This window comes from Centrocercus urophasianus, unplaced genomic scaffold, assembly GCF_019232065.1.
Source record: "Centrocercus urophasianus isolate 14NV4802_14NV808 unplaced genomic scaffold, USGS_Curo_1.0 seq_14, whole genome shotgun sequence".
Lineage (NCBI taxonomy): Eukaryota > Metazoa > Chordata > Aves > Galliformes > Phasianidae > Centrocercus > Centrocercus urophasianus.
Window position 1 is genome coordinate 10,323,641 of NW_024884586.1, and position 18,891 is coordinate 10,342,531.

The window sequence follows — 18,891 nt, forward strand, 5'->3', positions numbered from 1 at the left end:
GCGATAGGCCAGCGCGGCCGTCACGATGGCAGAGTGGGAGGTGAGCGTTAGATTTGAATTCCAGGCGGGCAGAGCTGCTGCGCGCGCGGCGGCGACAGTGAGGGGAGTGGGGTGAGGGCCGGGCAGCGCGCGCGCAGGGGGCGGTTGGGGCTGAGGTAAGCCGGAGCGATGGCGATGGCAGCGGGCCTGGCGCGGCTGCCCGCGGCATGCAACCAACGGCTGGCGGAGCTCCTGCGGCAGGTGGACGACGTCGACATGGTGTGGCTGGAAGAGATCCGCGAGGAGGCGACCAGGATGTTCGGCAGGTAACCATCCCCCCCGCCGCGCGCCCCTCCGCTCCCAAACGACGAACCCGCGCTGAGCTCTGCCCCTGCCCGCAGCCACTACAGTGACCAGCCGGAGCTGATGCCCAAGACGCCATCGCAGAAGAACCGGAAGAGGAGGAAGCGGCCGTCCGCGCTGCGGGGCGAGAGTCTGGAGCTGGGCAGGAGGAGGTAGGCCGTGGGCCCGGCCGTGAGGCGAGGCGCCCTGCCGCGGGGCCGTCGTGCTGCGAACCGTTCTGAGAGCTAGGGGTCCCGCCGCAGCAGCCCCCGCCGTGCTGCCGTTAAAGGCCTGCCTGTGCGTTGGCTCGGGGCGCTCGTAGCCTAGCGGCTGGAGCGCGCCATAGCGCGGAGGTGCCCGGATGAAAGCGCGCCCTACCTGCGAGTTAATAATTGGAACTTGCTGCCGTTTTATGCCTTCTGTTTGCTTTATATAGCAACTTTCCGATCTGCCGGGGGTGGCTTCCGTGGTTTTGGGCTGTTGCTGAATCCAGCGCTATGCTAACGTGCCGTCTCTATTGTTAGATTATCTAGAAGGAGGACTAACAACCTCAAAGCAGTGTCCTCCAAGCGATATTCTCAGCGACTCCAAAATAAAGAAGACTCAGCACCAGTCAGCACCGAGGCCCAAGAACTCTCAAGCCAAACTGTCTCTCAGCGGTTGACAAGATCCCAGGTTATAGCGCCTGCCGACTGCTCAGAGGTCCTTCCTGAACATCTAGGTGAAAGGGTAGTTCCTGTTGTAGAAATCAGTGTCTGCGATCGTGTTTCTGCTGAGTTTCAGTTCCAGAAGTGTGCACCTGAATCAGCGGAGAACCACTCCACGAACCTCCCCCTGAGCTCAGATGACAAGTCTCCCGAGGAGAGCAGTGCTGCAGAATCGCAGCATTTGCCTTCTGCATCTGAGCTCAAGGTCCCTCATACCCCAGAGGCAAAAGGTTCAGGAGAGCACAAGAGTGCGTTTAAGAAGACAGCAAAAGCAGCTAATACTACAGTTGTTTTAAGTGAAGAGCCTGGGCTGGAAGAGGTAGATGACTCTGCTCAGGTGCAAAAGCATAATGAGAGGGATGATAAAGAACCTCAGCATACAACAGATAGCCCAGAAACCCCTACAGGTTCTAGGCTAAGCCGTCGCTCTGTGCGCAGAAGTTTGATGGGCAAACCTTCCACGATTCGTAGAACCTCACTGGCAGAGAAATACTCACTGGCCCGCAAGAGGGAAAGCGCTATTCGGAAATCTATCGCCAGGACAGTGATCAAGCGTAAGGCGCCCCAAAAGTTATCTGTGTCCTCCAGTTCTGTGAATGGTAAGTTTGAACGCCACTGGATACGTGCTTTGCTCTGTTTTTGCTCATTTTGTCAGTGTATTGCATGAGACCACAAGTCTGGTGTTTGCAATGGGCAGGAATAAACACAGTGGCCAACCATCCTGCATGGTTGAAATCTGTGCCTGGAAAAGTTAATAGAAATGGGTAAGCCAACCTAGAGAACAGAGAATCAAAAGCACTGTGTGAGCTTGACCCTCAGCTGAACAAGATATGGTTGCCTACTTGAAATAATGCAAGAGAGGCGATCAGTCAATGGCTGTTTTTACTGCAAACTCCTTGTAGTATGTTGTGCAATCATACACAGCTTCTGAAGAAAGATGATGTTAGTGGAACTGGTTCTTCAGTTTGGGTGCAGCAGCTTAGCCAGGTCTTAGATCTTTCTGGCTTAGACAACCTTTCATTAAATGCCAGTGTTCCAACTGACTTTCTAGATACCTCTGTGAGCGGAGGAACCCAGATAACTGTTAACTAATGGTTGATAGCATATAAATTCAGCCTTGTATTTCACGTGAGAGAACGTGATTAACATCTGAGTTTCTGTGGCGATAGCTGGCAAAGTTCAAGTGGCATCTGGTAAATGGTTTTTTTTTGTTGCTAGTAGTCCTTTAGGAGGAGTCTGGGTTCTGTCTTGTAGCTATTGTGAATTAGATGATTTTTAGAAGTAATCTCTTCTGGAGCCCCTCCTTTGAGAAGGAATTTTGAGACTGATTAAAACAATCTTCTGTGCTTAGTTTGCAATGCAAGTGGGTTTCTGCAAAGGATGAACGTCTGCTTGCAAAATAAGTCCTTGCAAAACAAGGTAAACTACCAGGGTCAGCACTTACTACAAAACAAGATCACTTCCCTTAAAACTGTCTGAATACTTTGTTCCATCCCAGGATCATTCTTCAGTCAATGGCCGTTAGGTCCCTAACACACTAACTTTGAAGGATGCAAAGCAGCTTTTTCTCCCCAGTTTAAATGATTGGTCTGTGTTGTCTGGATTCCCTGGGAACCTTAAAGAGGACTTCATTTCTCTCCTTCTGCACTGTTTGACTTGACAGATCTCTTGTCCAGTCAAAATTTCCAGGTGTAAGGAGAGAAACTGAGGTTCAGGCAGCTTCACTCGAGCTGAGTTTAATGTCTGAGCACACTGCATAGGTATTAATTGGCTGCATGGTATCCACCATGTCTCTGATGGGTCGTGTCCTGTGCATCCAGCACATATTTGCGTTTCCTTTGATAACGCTGGGTTAGAAATTTAGGAGCAGACTTCATACTTCTGTAACGTCTGTCTGCATTTACCCCCCTCAGTCTGAGGCAGCATATCCATCTTATTAATTATTAACAGCAGTTTCCAGCCTGTGTTGGTACTTAAAAGCTAACTACCACTGAGCTAGCTGGAATGTGTAACAGGGAAGCAGCACTGTGACTGTAAATAATGCTGGTTTCTGCTACTGCTAGCATCTGAACGCAGCCCTGCAAGATGAATCTGGGCCCAAGCCTAGCCACTCTTAATGTAAACACATTGAATATCACTTTTAACTCATCTGCAATTGAAAACAGTTCTCTTATATTAAAATTGCAGGCAATGCTTTTTTTCTAGTGCTACTTGGGGATATTAAGCTGCCTTTGCTTGTAGTGGCATGCATTTGAATTGCAGGAGGTAACCCAGGAGGCAGAGCAGAGGAGTCTTGAGAGAATCTCACACAGAGTCTTGGCTTGTGCCTTACATTATAATTTTGGCATCCTTTTTTCTTTTCCTCTAGGCTCGGGTTCTGAAGAGGTGCCAGAAGATGAAGAAACAGTTGTCAACACTGGGTGAGACTACTTCCAAGATATTTTTTTTTATCCTTAATATCATGCTCTTTTTTTTTTTTTTCCCCTCCAGTTGAATTCTTGATGTAAAATGCTTGTGGATAACAAGCCATTTCATAGTTTCCTCAATGTTATTAAATGTGGCTATCTTTCTCATTCTTTTTCTAGACCTCCTCCTGTACCTCGTACCCCTCCAAAGCTGGTAAGTTTTGACAAGGATTTAAAAGCATTTCTGTTTGTGTGGACTCATGACCAAAATATGTTGGATGTATCTCTCATACGTTGCTGGGAAATCAGGGAGTTGTGACCACATACAGTCAGATTCAGACCACTTGAATAAAGAAGACGTAGGGCATTCAGCTCAGCCACGTGCATGACCCTATGCATAGCCTCCACAGTTCTGGTGAACAGACAGGAGAAAAGTCTGATTCTGTTTTGATCGGTTTTCCAGAATTGTCAAAATTAAAAACTCTGAAGTTTTTGCTCAGAAAATGAGTGCATGTGACTGGAAGCTTATTTCTATATGGTGTTACAAGCTTGGATGCTTCCCAGCCAAGGCTAGTTTGGAAAATAGCATTATCTGTCAGCTTACATAAGAATGTTTAAATGCAAGCATTTTAGTGATGTGAGTGATTGATTGCATTCAAGCATCATTTACATTGTTGGAGCAGGTCCAGAGGAGGGCCACAGAGATGATCAGAGGGCTAAAGCACCTCCTCTTTGAGGACAGGCTGAGAGTACTAGGGTACTTCAGCCTGGAGAAGGGAGAGTTCCAGGGAGACCTCATTCTGGTCTTCCAGTACCTGAAGGGCACCTACAGGAAAGCTGGGGAGGGACTTTTTTGAAGGGCACGTGGTGACAGGACGAGGGGTAATAGCTTAAAACTGGAAGAGGGTAGATTTAGACTAGATATTGGGAAGAAATTCTTCACTGTAAGGGTGGTTGCCCAGCAAGGTTGTGGATGCCACCTCTGTGAAAGCATTCAAGGCCAGGCTGGATGGGGCTGTGAGCAACCTGCTGTGGAGAGAGGTGTCCCTGCCTATATAGGGGGCTGGAATTAGATGATCTTAAAGGTCCTTTTCAACCCAAACCATTCTATGATTCTGAGCACTGAATTCAGTCCTTGGTATTGCTGGCATTCAGAGTGGAGGCCTGCTTTCTTTTTGTGGTTTTGTAGCCCTTTATTTTTATGAGAATTCAATCCTGAATTCATATCAGACTGTTAAATAAACTTCTTACAATTCAGGAAAGTTTTTTTAGCTGGGCAGAGTTGGTACACTACTGCTATTCCTGTGTTTCTAAAGCTCTTCTGACCTTTTCGCTAGTCCTACAGATTACTGAAAGGTTGTCAGTTTGTCTTAAGACGACGACAGAAATTTGTAAATATCACTCAGGTCAAAACATGTCCCTCCACAGCTCACACTGCCCTTATGAGGAAGAAATCCCAGGATTATGTCAGTGTTTTGTTGAGAATCATTTTCAATAGGCAAAGGCTGAATGAATGGAGCGGAGCTCTGTGGCATTAGAACTTTTGTAAGCAAGGATAGGTTTACATGTGCTTTTATGCATGTACTTTTCGGTAGATCTGCTCAAGTGAATTCAGTTCTTGTAGTGCCTGTGGATTTTAGCTTGACTGAGTTTCAGTTGTGCAAAAAGGTTACAGTGGCAATATGAAGAAGAAAAAAAAGGAACTGACTGCTTTGCAGATCTGCGAGTGGAGTATCTGTATCTTTTGCTTCTCTACCCTGATGAACTTACAAATGCAATCTAGTCATATGGTATAGTTGATCTATCCTTAATCCTCATGTTTTATTTTATACTACTGCTGACAAGAGTGGGATTTTATAACCCCTTTGTATGGGAACCGTTGTGTCACAGCCTGAACCACTGATAAAGCTCCTCAGGAAAGGACCCAGTCAGCCCTGGGAGCACAGGTGAAGGCAGTTCAGCTGTGTGACAATAAGGGGTAGAGCCTGGCTGCACCTCTCTTAGACCTCATTTAAGGGCTGACTGCCACTGGGGAAGGATCTCTGGTTGGAGATCCCCCCTTGGTGAAGCTTTTCCCTGTGAAAGTGGAATCTTTTGATACAGGTGAGCAATCTTCTTCCCTTCCTTTATAGCACCTTTCTAACTGTGAGGTGCTTCTGTCATCACATCTCTGTTGTAATGCCTTTCCCATTGTATTGGTTGGTCCAATTGCTACATTGTTCCGTTCTTAAGCTGTCACCAAGTTACCTTATCTATCTGTCTGCTCTCTTCTTAGCAGATTGGGTTTGGTTCCTGGCAATCTTTCTGAGCTGTAAGCAGCACAAAAGTATCAATACTCAGCACTCTTTGCAGAAAATAAAATGTCTTTTTGTGCTCCTGTAGTCAAAGATAATATCTATATATGTGCTGTTACGTAGAGATCAGCTTTTTCTCAGTCCTTCTATCAGATTAATCAGATCTTTGTGCTTCTGCTGGCCCCCAAGATGCTTCCTGTACCTAGCCTTAAGATGAAACTCTAAAGAAGCATTTGTTGAGTATAAAGTTTCCGGGCTTCATTTTAACTTTTCTTCCTAAATCCTTTGTTGCTGACAGCCTACCTGCTAGCCAAAGTAGATTTGAGGAGTGGAATTAATATTTGTATTGCTAGTTATAGTGTAGATTTTGAATGCCATTACCTGTTCTCACAGACATACTGCACCGTTATCACAGCAGAAGTAAATGTGTATCTGTAACGCCAAGGAAGGCAGACAGCAGTGTGTATCGTATTCATAATGGAAATACATAAATCTAGGAAATGAGCTGTTTGTTTTTGCCATCTTAATCTTTCAGCATTGCTAAGTCGAGCATTGTCTGATTCTTTGCCAGAACTCCAGCAAGCATAAACAGATTTCAAAGTGGGAATGCTTTTTGTCCTTAACAGGCTCAGTTTGTTCAGTTTAAGTAGTCAGTTCCCCACTGCTGATATTCACACTGTGCATTAACATCTGTGCTTCTACTGATGGCATCAAGGGATTTTCCAAGATGGCATCCAAAGCTGTATTTTTCATAGCTGGTGGTTAGGACTTCACTCTGGATACTGGTACCAGTACTCTGTAGTAGTATTGTACTCCCTGGTTATATTTCAGGCAGGGTCTGTGCTGGTATGACATGATTTCAGGGTCCAGGGAATGGCAATGAAGTTGGTGAGGGGACCAGAACACATCTTATGAGGAGCAGCTGAGGCAACTGGGATTGTTTCCTCTAGAGAAGAGGAGGTTCAGGGGAGGCCTCATTGCCCTCCACAAGCTGTGGAGGTTGTGGTGAGGTAGGGGTTGGCCTCTTCTTCCAGGTAACTAGCAATAGGATGAGAGTGAATGGCCTCAAGTTGTCTGAGTGGAGGTTCAGGTTGGATATCAGGAAGAACTTCTCTGAAAGAGTGGTGATGCTCTGGCACAGGCTGCCCAGGAAGGTGGCTGTGTCACTGTCCCTGGAGGTGTTCAAGAAATGTATAGATGTGGTACTGAGGGACATGGGTTAGAGGGCAACGTTGGTGGTAGGTGGATATTTGGACTAGACAGATATCTTAGAGGTCTTCTCCAACCTTAATGATTCTGTGATTTTATGAATAGTTTGTTCCTGTGCAAGGATTGCATTGAGACCCATCTGTTTTTCCTGCAGGATTTCCAAGGCCTGCGGATGTCACTTCGCTCTCAGACTGTCAAAAGAAATGAACAACAGCAGGAGACGAGCAACAACGGTAACTGCCAGAGGCTTTCCGTGGCACTATTTTAAATAGTTATGACTTTGGGAGGCTGGAAAGCTTGAAAGACTGGCTAGTCAATTTGAATGCCCAATTTGGAAGACAAGGATTTGGTTCAAGAGATTAATAGTTAGGAAACTCTGTGCTGGACTTGTCATTTCCACCCTGGGAAGTGCGTGGAAATGGTCTGTGATGTAATGAAGATATAAAGTTACGTGTTCTCAGGTTGAGGGAGAACCTTTATTTTCTGTTTCTAGGTTTGTATGACACTGTGGTTATTTTTGAAAGCAGGAAAGGTCCTGCCATGTGTAATGCATGGCAGGTGGGGTTTTTTTCCTATTTTGCCTGGAGAGAGCTATTAAATTTGTTATGTGCTTTCAAAGCTGTCTTGGAAGGGGTTGTTTGGCCAGAACTAACTGTTTAATGCTTTTTCTTTCAGAATGTGACTTAAGTAAGAGTGAGAAGACCCAGGAACCACCCCAAAGTGCCAGGTATATTTATAGAATAATTTAGATTGGAATGTGCTTGTGGTGATCTGTAATCCAGTCTCTTGTTCAAAATAAGTTCAACACAGAAACACTGTTAAATGGTGTAGTGGCAATGCTAAGTCGTGGCTTGAACCAGTGATTGAGCACCTGGTGGGAAGGCAGGGCCAACCCAGGGGTGTTCAGCTACATGGAATGCATCTGAGTGACTGGAAGAGGTGGAGCCAGGATCCACCCCTTCCCAGACCTCATTTAAGGGTTGGCAGTGGTGGCGAGGGGATATCATCTGGAGATCCCTGCTTAACTGAGGGTCTTACAAGCCTTCTGAAGGTAAGCAATTACTTTCTCTTATTTCTGTGCCCACTGCTGTGACATCTGAGTGGATTCTCACTTGCTGCAGCCTGGGACCTTGCTGCTCTGTTGTCTTTTTGTACTTTCTGTTGCATTACGAATGGCTTCAGTGACTTGTGAATATGAAACTTTTGTAATAAGTTTTCTCTCTCTACGAAAAGATGATTTATTTTTCATCTTCTACCACATTAGGATTTTTTACTGGATAACTATTTGAATATACTCCACCACCTTTTAATCTAGGATAGTTTTATGACTTTAAAAAAAAAACTTGAATTTGAGACAAACAGGTGTTTGCAGTGTGTGGTAAGTTGCATGTTTTTCTCACAGGAGAAAGACAAGTTACAAGAGAGCTGTGGATCAACGCTATGACACCCAGCAAGCAGAAGATGGAGGGCTTTCTCCTCAGAGAAAAAAGACTCCATCTCCTCCATGTCCAGCCAGCAAAGTAAGATCCTTTTAATCCTGATGTACTCCAGCAGGAACTGTTTCTTACTGAGACTCCTGCGCATAATTTTTTTCATGGTTCTCCTAGGTTGTACGGCCTTTCAAAACATTTTTGCACACTGTGCAAAAGAATCAGCTCCTCATGACCCCAACCTCTGTGGGGAGAAATGGAGTAATAAAGTCTTTTATCAAGTACAACACTCCTCTCCAACATGATCCCAAGGTAAGGCACGACTGTCGAAGCTACTAGAAGATGGCCTAAAGAGTGTCCAGGTTAAAGCACAGACACAAAACAAACCTTCCCACCCGTGTTAAACTAAGGAACAATTTCAAGCTTCCTGTTTAGATGAACTAAGTAAAGTTGTGAGTAGTCAACTTCCTGAAGATTTCTAACTCAGGCTCTAATCTTTATTTCTATAGCATTTCTCTGTGGTTTTAGCAACTAACAGGGGAAGAGAAAGTGGTTTTCATTTCCCAGTTATTTCCAAGAGGATTCTGAATACTGCAGTTTCAGTGCATATAATTGAAGCCTGTAGATTCTAAGTTTCACTTCTAGGACTCTTCTGATGAGTGAGATCTTTGCAAGTCCTTCTTAAATCTGAGCTGCTGATATTCTGAGGTCTATCAGATCTTTGGAGCTCCTTGTAGGAAGAAACATGAGCCTATCTTGAATCAAAGACTGCTGTGTCAGTGAGACAAGTATGCTGGTATCTACACAAGACATAGTACAAATATCAAGGGAGTGTAATTGCAGCAACCAGCTATTAGCAGAGATGGATTGCATGCTTTTCCTGTTTGCAGGTGGATGCTGTTAACTGTGCATTATCACTGTGAAGCTTGTAGCATCAATAGGAGAAGCTCCTGCATGCCAAATAGAAGGATTTTGAGTGGACTTAAGATGTTCTGATTCTCCGTTTTCAGATGGAGTTGGTTTCCTGTGCTCTATTTCTGTAGAACTGTTTGGGCACTCTAACAGCATTAGTGAGGACAGGAGCAAAGCTTCATTGATGCACTTAAAGATGAGCTAGAAACTAGCATGGCAAGAACAGATTGCTCTTATTACTTATGCTCAGTAACTTGCCTCCAGAATAAGGTAGTTCTAGGGCTTGTTTTTGCTTTCAGGAAACCTGGAGGAGAGGAGGGCAAACTGCAGAAACCGATCTTCTTGTGCCTGTCCTGTATCTTGGCAACCTAACACCTAAACTTCCATGTGTTGTTTAAAGCTCTCGTGGTTGTGATGCTTAGAGAATCTTGTGCCAGAAGCCTATCATTAGGAAGTAGCAAAATATTCAGTCTTTTATCTGATGGGTGTTCCTACTGACATTAGTGTTTGTGTTGGCAAAGGAGCTGATGTGATGAGAAAAGAGTCTTTCCTACTAATCCTTTGTTGCTGTGATTTCGTTGGAAGTTTTATTTCAGGTTTTGTTCCAGTGCAGGCAACTTCCACCTTAGGACTTTCTCTGTATGGGGGCTAAACATCACTAAATAACACAAGAACAGTAAGATACAATTGTAAATTTTAAATTCATCAGTTGGAGACTAGTAACTACCAGTCTCAATGTGGAGCTCAGCATGAAGTAACCAATCATTTGAATATTTGACCTTGCTTATCAGTATGGTACTTGAACTGAGGCTAGAGGCGTCGTAATTAGGCATTTGCAGTATACAATCTGGTGTTAAATTAGTTTATGTTTTTGCTATGATTGTAGTGGTGGTGGCTCTTGCTCTTGTAATTGACAGTGTACTTCAGGTTGAGTTAGCTGGATTGTTCAGTAAAATGGAAAAAATCCCCTGTGTTTCTGGGTAGGTGCTGTACAGGGCCAACTGTGCAGCAAACGTGGTTGCAAACAAGCTGCAAGCACTCTGTTTAAATGGTGGTGGTTTACCAAGAGATAAAGCTTTGTGGGAAGCAAAGAAGCCAGTGAGAGCTCTGAGCTGAAGTAAGCAATGTGTTTCCTAGAGTACCATCTGTTCCCATCACTTGCTGCAGGAAGTTAATATTGTTGCCAAGCATTAGCACTGCTTTTTTGGTTCTCTTTACCAGTTAAATCACAGTGTTGTCTGTCTGCAAACTCTGAAAGCTGTCTGGACATTAAGAACTGATGCTTCTGTTTTAACATCTCAGCTGCTTCTTGTGCTCTCAAGGATTAACGCTGTTGCGTTGTGTCCATTGCATCTGTTCCCAGGCGTCCATGACCACAGTCCTGAGGTCTGTTTCAGGCTTATTGCCATGGTGTTAAATCTGGGTCTTTACCTCAATCTGGGTAGGCTAAGGTGGAAAGGAACTCTGTCATATGGTATAGTCACATTTCAATTCATCTTAGGAAAAGGAGAGACAAAAACTGCAGGCTCTGAGAAAGAAGGAAGAGGCTGAGCAGTTGAGAAAACAAAAAGTGGAGGAAGAAAAGAAACGGCGACTGGAAGAGGCAAAGTTGTGAGTATAAGCGTTCTGTCTCATCTGCACTGTTCTCTCTGGGCCTGTTGTGTCCTGTGTCAAGGCCATTTATCTTGCAGGCTCCATGCAGCAGAAATTCTTATTGGTTTGCTCTCACTCTAAAAACAGTATTGGATCTCACAGTATCTATCCAAAATTCTACTAAGAAACTTAACATTTTTAGTTGAGCGCTTCTTTGATGCTTCTTTAGCTTTTTGCTTCAAGCTCTCTGCCGTAGAGCTTAAATATATTGCCAATTTTTAAACATTTTGCTTAATTCATTGGCTATAACACAGCCCTAGATGTGTGTCTGCTTTATTGGAGTCTTTTTGAGGTCTATGGTAGGAACTCATCTAGCTGGGTGCACTGACAACGTTGGGCTGTGTCCTGCAGGAGGCGTGAAGAACGCCTGCGTAAAGTGCTGCAAGCTCGGGAGCGGGCAGAGCAATTGGAGGAAGAGAGGAAAAGGCGCATTGAGCAGAAGCTGGCTCTGTTTGATGAGAAGACAGAGAAGGTAAGGAGCATCCTACTGAGAGCTTACTGGTGAGAACAATCAATATTGAAGCAGGTGATGCTATGTGAGTGTGCCTTCCAGAAGGAGGAATGAAGGCTGCTGAAATCCAAAGAATGGCCATTTAAATAAAGATGTTTCTAGAAACATTGCTGTCAGTGATACTCAGTGACTCCCTTTTTCTTGATTACAGCAAGTGGCAGGTAAAACTTTATTTTCTAGAGTTATGAATTTAAATGTGGTTTAATAGGGCTTTATTAGATGGATGGGAAAACGACTTCAAATAGATAAAGCCAACCTAATCATTTTATCTATTTGAAGTTGTTCTCTGATGTGATTAACAGATGAAGATGTGAAAATAAGCATATTTTCTCCACACCTTTTCTGGTATCTCAGATCTTCAGACGGTTCACGTATGTGACCATAATGTCCTTCGTCTTTGCTTTCAGCATTTCCATCTGCCTTATTGATTTCCTGCTTCTTAGAATAAATTCTTATGGCTTTTATAGTATTAGATTTCTACTTCCAGAATAGAATTTGTATCTTCCTGCACAGATGCAGAAGAGGATGAAGTTGCAAATACCGTCTCCTTGGAAGCATTCAAGGCCAGGCTGGATGGGGCTTTGAGCACCCTGGTCTAGTGGGAGGTGCCCCTGCTTATTGCAGAGTTGGAACTAGATGATCTTAAAGGTCCTTTCCAACCCAAACCATTCTATGATTCTAAGAAGATTGCCTTTTAAAATAGAGCATAGACCTTATTGACTCCTAGTGGCAAAAAAAAGAAAAGGAAGTCTGTTTCATAAGAGGATGGGGGCTTTGTATTCTTAAGACATACTGCCACAGTAGTTCACACACAGAACGTTGTCCAGCCTGAAACGTGAGTCTTCATCCAGCTGTGTGCGCTTTAGGTGCGGGAAGAGAGACTGGCAGAAGAGAAGATAAAAAAGAGAGCAGCTGCCAAGAAAATGGAAGAAGCGGAGGCCCGGCGCAGGCAGGATGAAGAGGCCAGAAAGCAAAAAGCACTGCAGCAGGTTTGTGCTGGAGCCCATCTTATTGTCCAGCATACAGTTAAAATAGCTGTGGTTTGCTGTGGTCTTTGTGAGCAAGGAATGCAGGAATGCTGAGATGAGCCACCTCAGTGAAAATTGGGGTGAAGAGACTGTTTTCAAAGCTCTCCACAGCACTGTGCTTCCAGCACTATGCTGTGAGCTGCTAGTGATGTTTGTAACCTGCATGTCTTCTTCTTACTGAAGACCTTCCTTTATAAATTAGTTAACCTTGTCTATTGGAGCATGGTGGCTATTGGGCCATTTAGGATACGTGGTGGTAGAGAAAGTGTAGAAATAGCTGAAATGCAGGAAGGCAGTGGGGCTGTACCTTTTTGTTTCATTGCTGTGTTGTGATATATGCCAAAAACTTAATGTCAGATGAGATGATCCTGATTATTTCTTTTGAAGCCTATTCTTATACAACGGGGAGTAATTAGTTGCCTTCTGCTTAACAGGAGGAGGAGGAACGTCGGCACAAAGAGCTAATGCAGAAGAAGAAAGAAGAGGAGCAGGAACGTGCCAGGAAAATTGCTGAGCAGAGGCAGGCAGAACAGGAGAGAGAAAAACAACTGGCTGCAGAGAGAGAGCTGGAGAGGAAGAAGGAGCAAGAGAAGATTCAGGCAGAAAAGTAAGATAATATCCATTTATGTACCACATTCTGTGCTGGGCCTTTTAAAAGCAGTAGAAATGCAGGCCTAAGCACTGATGAGCTATTTTGCACTGGGCACTTCTGACAACTGTGGATTACTTCACATTTTAAAGATACCCATTTATTGAGTGTAATAAACCATTGCCTTGGTTCTCAGGCAACGTGAACAGCAAGAGAAGGCAGCTCGCCTGCAGAAGGAAGTATTGGCTGCTAAAGAGCAGCTCCAGAAGGAGACGGAGAAAAAAGTAAGTAGATGTGGCTCTGACTTCTGTGGCTCTGACTTCTGTAGCCCCTTACTGTTTGGAGTGGTTGGGCTATGAGTTTAAGAACCCTGATGAGTGAACTACTTTGCTTCTGATCTTGAGCTAACCTAAAGTGCTTTTGGTCCAGTCGCTTCTCTGTCCACTTCAGTGTGAACAGAAGATGTCCTTTTTGTCTGGATATCTGTCCTTTCTTCTTACTCTGCTGCTAACACATACTGAAGTTTTTGGCTCTTGTGCTTTGCCCAGGTGTACTGTACTGTGCTTGATATCAAATAATGATCCCAGATTTTTTCAGAAACAACATCCCAATTTTATGTTGTGTACTTTCAGACAAAACAGAAGTACAGACTGTAGAGTTGTGCAACAGTAATTCTCACGTAGATTAACTAAACAAGCATCTTTGTTCATGGTTCATTGTTCACTGGCAGCAGATATGCAGGTAGGACAGGATATCTGCTGCTCCTACAGGAGCTGAATTCCTTAGTGCTGATCCCCATGTACCCAGGAAGGTTCTCATCCTGTCTTTTAGCTTCATGGAGGTGGTAAACCCAGTACAAGTTGTCTGAGATTAGGTGGGTTTTATCTCACCCTGTACCATTTGAGTTAGCAGTCTCTCTGTTTCCTTTACATCCAGTAGGAAGGACTAAAAATGTGTAAGGTCAGATTTCTTTTAGTTGTTCTGGATGGGATCTTTAGATTTTTTTCTTTTTTTGTGTGTCAAAATTGTGGATTCTTGAGTTAACCCCATGGGTTAGTAGTTAATAAGGTAAACTTAAATTCACTTTTGACATCGGCTTGCCAGAAGGAAGAGCAGTTGCTAGCAGAGATGAAGAGGCAGGAGCAAGAACAGAAGAAACTACCAGAGGAACAAAAAGCTAAAGATGTAGCCCAAACACAGCACCTAGAAAACAAAGAGGTAACTGCTCTCTGGTGAAATTTCTGTAAGGGATCGCATCAGAGAACTTTGATTTCAGCACTGGCATGCTGTTACTATGAGCAATAGTTCCTCCTTTTTTTGTCTTAATTCCCTTTTAGTAATGAAGGGATGCTGTAAACTTTTTCCTTAGTTACCTGAGGTCAGCTCCTGGTGGCCTTGAGTACTTAAATGCTTTGGGGTACTGACAAGGAGGGAAGGGAAGCAGCAAATATTTTCTAGGATTTTTCTAGCTGTCAGAATAAGGCAGTGGCTGTTTATGTTACCTTGCCTTCTCTAAACTTGCTTAAAATACTGAACCTTGGAGGCAGTAGATACACCGAGGTAGTTGTATTTAATCTCAAAACTGGAACCAGCCACAGGATGGCAGCAGAGTGTGTGGAATAGTATTGCATTTGTGCTGCACTGCCAGTGAAATGTGAGATTATGTTGGAGATGAATGTACACAGTGAACATGAAAGACAAATAAATACATGGGTCTTTATCTCCTTGCAAAGCTATATATTTTAATCTTTGAATGCAAAGCAAACAAAATGTGAACTAACAGTAATGTATACAGAGCCATGAAAAAAAGCATGTTGAGGGGAGCAAAACTGTTTCTAGCTCTTGCTTGTCTTTCTCATTAAGAACTGACTTTAAGTTTCATGGTTGGTGAAATTTGCTGTTTCAAGTTTTTTTTTTTCTCAACTTGCATTTTTCTCAGTCTTACTGTTCCCATCAAAATTATAATACAGTTTATTCTGAGATGGTCATTTCCTGTACAAGATAATATTTTGTTTGATGCTATTAAATGCCTGGGTGTTAAGTTGCGAAGTACTTATAGGATGTCTCTTAGCTCCAGCTTTGAGGATGTGACAACATTATTTAAAGTTCCTGATTTTTGAGGGAAACTGTTGTATCTTTATTAGGATGAGCGTATTGCTGGCTTACCTATGTCATAATTAGCCACTTAAGTGGCCTAATTAAACAAGAGAAGGCAGTACAAAGTCAAAATGGGGTCAAAACTTTATAATTTGGGTGAAGTTCTTTGACCAAAACTTCAGAATTGTCAAATTTTAGGTTTCTAAATCATGCGGTACAGCAAGGGGGAATGCTGAGATACTGTAAGCTACAAGCATCTCATGACAACTTGGAAATGTAGCAAAACTACTGCATCTAACATCTGACAATATGTTCATCTTCTAGAATTCACCTGCCTGCAATTCATACCAGATGACTCCGCAGTACCATAAAGATCCAAAGCCCCCCAAGATAAATCCAAATAACTATGGAATGGATCTGAACAGTGATGACTCTACTGATGATGAAAGCCAGCCTCGCAAACCCATCCCTGCCTGGGCCAGTGGTACGTGTTAGCAGGTTAAAATCTGTCCTGAAAGACTCCAGCTATCCCTGATGCAGCTTTGTTCCAGTGGATAACACTGGTTATAAGATTTATCCTTTTCTGTCAACTGGGAGCTTCATGGAGCAGCACTGGGGAATAATGCTCTTTTAAACCATCTTAACAGTGCTGCTAGTGTCATTTTGCCAGTGTAAGTGTAAGAATTGTCAACTGCTGCTCTGAATTGCACCTTGAAGTGTGCTTGACCGTGTAGTCTACAGAAGCTGACTGTTGTTCTGCTTCTGAAATACTTTCATTATTTTCTGCTATTCTGCCTATCCCAGTGAGACTAAGAAGTTAGTGTGGAAGCTGACTGTACCTGTAGGAAGAAAAGCTGAGAAACGTTGTCCCTTCCTGGCCAGAACTCAGTGCATTCTCTCCCATCAGGGAACCTGTGCTAAAGCTTTAGGTGTAATCTAAGTGCTTTAAAATGTCACATGCTACAGGAGTTTTTCATGGTGCAGTATTTGTGTGATTAGAAACAAAGGGAGCAGGGACACACAGCATACGGTCTACATAGCAATTTCACTGACAGAAAGTAATGGTAACTCTAATCTTTTGTCTCTGCAGGGAATCAGCTTAGCCAAGCAGTAATTCGCCAGTACTACAACCCTCCCAATGTTGATGCACTCTTTGGGACAATCGTAAGCCCCAAGTTGGAGGACATCTTTTACAAAAGCAAACCACGCTACTTCAAGCGCACCAGCTCTGCTGTGTGGAACTCCCCACCGTTTCCAGGTGCCAAATCGGTTCTAGGTCTGCCATACAGCCTGAAAAAGTACTGAGGTGGACAGTAGCTGTCTCCTGTGGAGCAATAATATGCATTTTTCTCTCTCTAAATGAGAAGAGAGTTACTATTCAGTATCCCTAAATCTTTAGGCACCGGCATTGAATAAATGTCAACTCTGACTGGGTCTCTTGCATTTTCTATTTTGGAGCCTTGTTTTCTTACCACTGAGCGAAGTTGCAGGCTTTGGGGAGATCTTGCTTCTGAACAGGGCATCTCCTGTTTCCTTCAGCTTTAAGATGCATTCTCATGACCTGTAAGTCTAAATCTTTGCATCATCTCAAGCAAGCGTGATTGTTCTCTTCAGCCAAGCAGGCCTGGCAGCTGATGCATGCAGTAGAGAAAGGTACGTTAGTGCTGTTCCTGCCTCTCTGTGGCTGAAGCCAGAATATTGTACAGCTAATGACCACTGCACGCATCTTGAGTCAAGTCCAAAGCACTACTGATGTCCTTAAGAATAAAGATCTTAGCAGCCGTGGTCTTCATCTCCTGCAAATTGCGAAATAATTTGATTTGGTTTTCATTAGTATGCTCTACGTCAACACCAAATGCATTTATGTGCATGAGCTATATTGATGATGATGTTACTGCAGCTCAGGAGGAAATATTCTGAGGATTTTAATGACCTTTCTCCTGCTGTTAGAGAGAGAGGTGACTCTGGAGTTAACCATGTCTCCAGGAACACCCAGACTAGCATAAGTAATCTTTGTACTTCTGGCAGCCTCTCAAATAAATTATACAAAGGTTTGGGTATTTTTTCTCTAATTTAAATTCCATGTTTGTGGCAGATTGGATTAAAAGAATGTTTTTATTTAGCTTTAATCCTTGTCTTGCTCTTTTCTCCCCTTAGATATTTCACTTAGTCAGCATCAAAGCTGGTTTTATTTTTAAGCCTTCACTTTGCACTTCTTGTTCAGTAAAGCAATGTCAAAACAGTTTCCTCATAACAGCAAAATATGAGCTCAGAATTTCAGCTCCAAGATCTCTTGGTGTTCTAGTATACAAGTTTCTGTATAGAGAGAACAGAAGTCCCAATAGGGCAGTGACATTTTTTAAGGAAACAGTTACATAAATTTCTTTAGGTTGCTGTGGAAATCTGTCCTCTGCAAAGTAGGCAAAATATATGGTTCTTATCTCAGAATCATCTTTTTGGGGGGGGGCTTGATTTTAAAGATGGGTGAGTATTCATGGCTGCAATCTCAGTCAATAGACTGAGAGCACTGTACATACAGCTTGGTCGCTGAAAAAAACATACCCCTGGAGATTATGTAACATGTAAGGAGTATTTCCTTGTGCTTTAGCTGTCCCTCAAATAGATACCTTTAAAATGTGTTTTTATACTTATACCATCTGTCAGTTTTGTATTTGCTATTGATGAGTGCGTTCTGTGAAATGATTGTGCTTTGATAAATGTTCAGTAGATTGAATTTTGTACTATCATCTTAGAATGAGGAATGCTTACTGAAATGACAAACAGTTGAATGCTATCTGAATGTCTGACAGCTTGATAAAACTGAAGTCATCTCTGGTTCTTGTCTGGACTCATCATGGCTTTTTTTTTATTTATTTATAAAAAGTACAGTATTTTGGAACCTGTCCCTCTGGGTTGTGTTTTGCACTGTTTCCTTGAGATAAATGCATGTTGTCTGTGAAGAAATTCCTCATACAGCAGAAAAGACTCATGCTTTGATAAACAGGCGGAATTTGCTGAGCAGTTTACTGTTGTTTTGTTTCTGGGAGCTGGAAAGAAGACTGTTTGGTATGATGATAGATACCCAGAAATACATTCCTGCAATTCACAGCAATATATATCTCAAGCCTGTGATCCTGTTAGTTTGTAGAGGCAGGTAAGTCATATCTGTGGAGAGGATTACACAGGAGATGTAATACAGTAAGGGTAAGGTGATATTCTCCACCACAGAACTGAGGGGCAGGCTCAGGATTTGAGGACAATGTCAGCCTAAATCTCCCAGAGTCTAAGGAATGTAAGTGCCCTTGAGATACTGGAATATTTCCCATTACCTATCAGTTTATTACTTGTCTGACAAATCCAAAAGAGTGGGTAGGGCAGCTGTTAGTGTTCTTTCTAGCCACACTGAATGTTACAGACACCTTTGTGAACATGGGATACTGGCAATTTCAAAAGCCAAACAAAAAGTTGAGAAAGCAAATTATTGGCAAAGAGAAAAGTCACTTCCAGTCTTCACAGGCCACTTAAACTTTGTAAGAAAGATAGTATCTTAACTGATTTATTTATTTTTTTTTTTACCATTATGTCTTGACAATGATGCGGTTCTGACCTTGACAAGAACCCAAAGTAAGCAAAGGATTATTACTGAGCCATTTTTACTCTTATAGCACTAACTTCATCAAAATCATCTGAGTTTTGCTTCCCTCAGATACTTCAGACTCATCGTTGAAGGTAAGC

At 43.1% G+C, this 18,891-nt stretch overlaps 1 protein-coding gene across 3 annotated transcripts; it reads left to right on the plus strand.

The window, feature by feature from the left end:
- Positions 1-7: 7 nt before the first annotated feature.
- Positions 8-17,991, plus strand: LOC122158237 (inner centromere protein). Of its 3 annotated transcripts, XM_042814764.1 has the most exons (18): positions 8-40; positions 241-305; positions 381-494; positions 846-1,627; positions 3,397-3,448; positions 3,614-3,647; positions 7,091-7,169; positions 7,612-7,663; positions 8,339-8,456; positions 8,544-8,678; positions 10,780-10,889; positions 11,283-11,403; positions 12,309-12,431; positions 12,905-13,077; positions 13,256-13,343; positions 14,164-14,277; positions 15,481-15,640; positions 16,247-17,991. In XM_042814764.1, exons 1-18 carry the CDS (start codon positions 26-28, stop codon positions 16,459-16,461), a joined length of 2,550 nt encoding a protein of 849 aa, XP_042670698.1. In that variant the 5' UTR covers positions 8-25; the 3' UTR covers positions 16,462-17,991. The 3 variants fall into 3 exon arrangements, with proteins under 3 accessions (XP_042670698.1, XP_042670697.1, XP_042670699.1); XM_042814763.1 differs by lacking the exon at positions 8-40 and having other exon boundaries at positions 169-305; XM_042814765.1 differs by lacking the exons at positions 8-40; positions 14,164-14,277 and having other exon boundaries at positions 169-305.
- Positions 17,992-18,891: the final 900 nt, after the last annotated feature.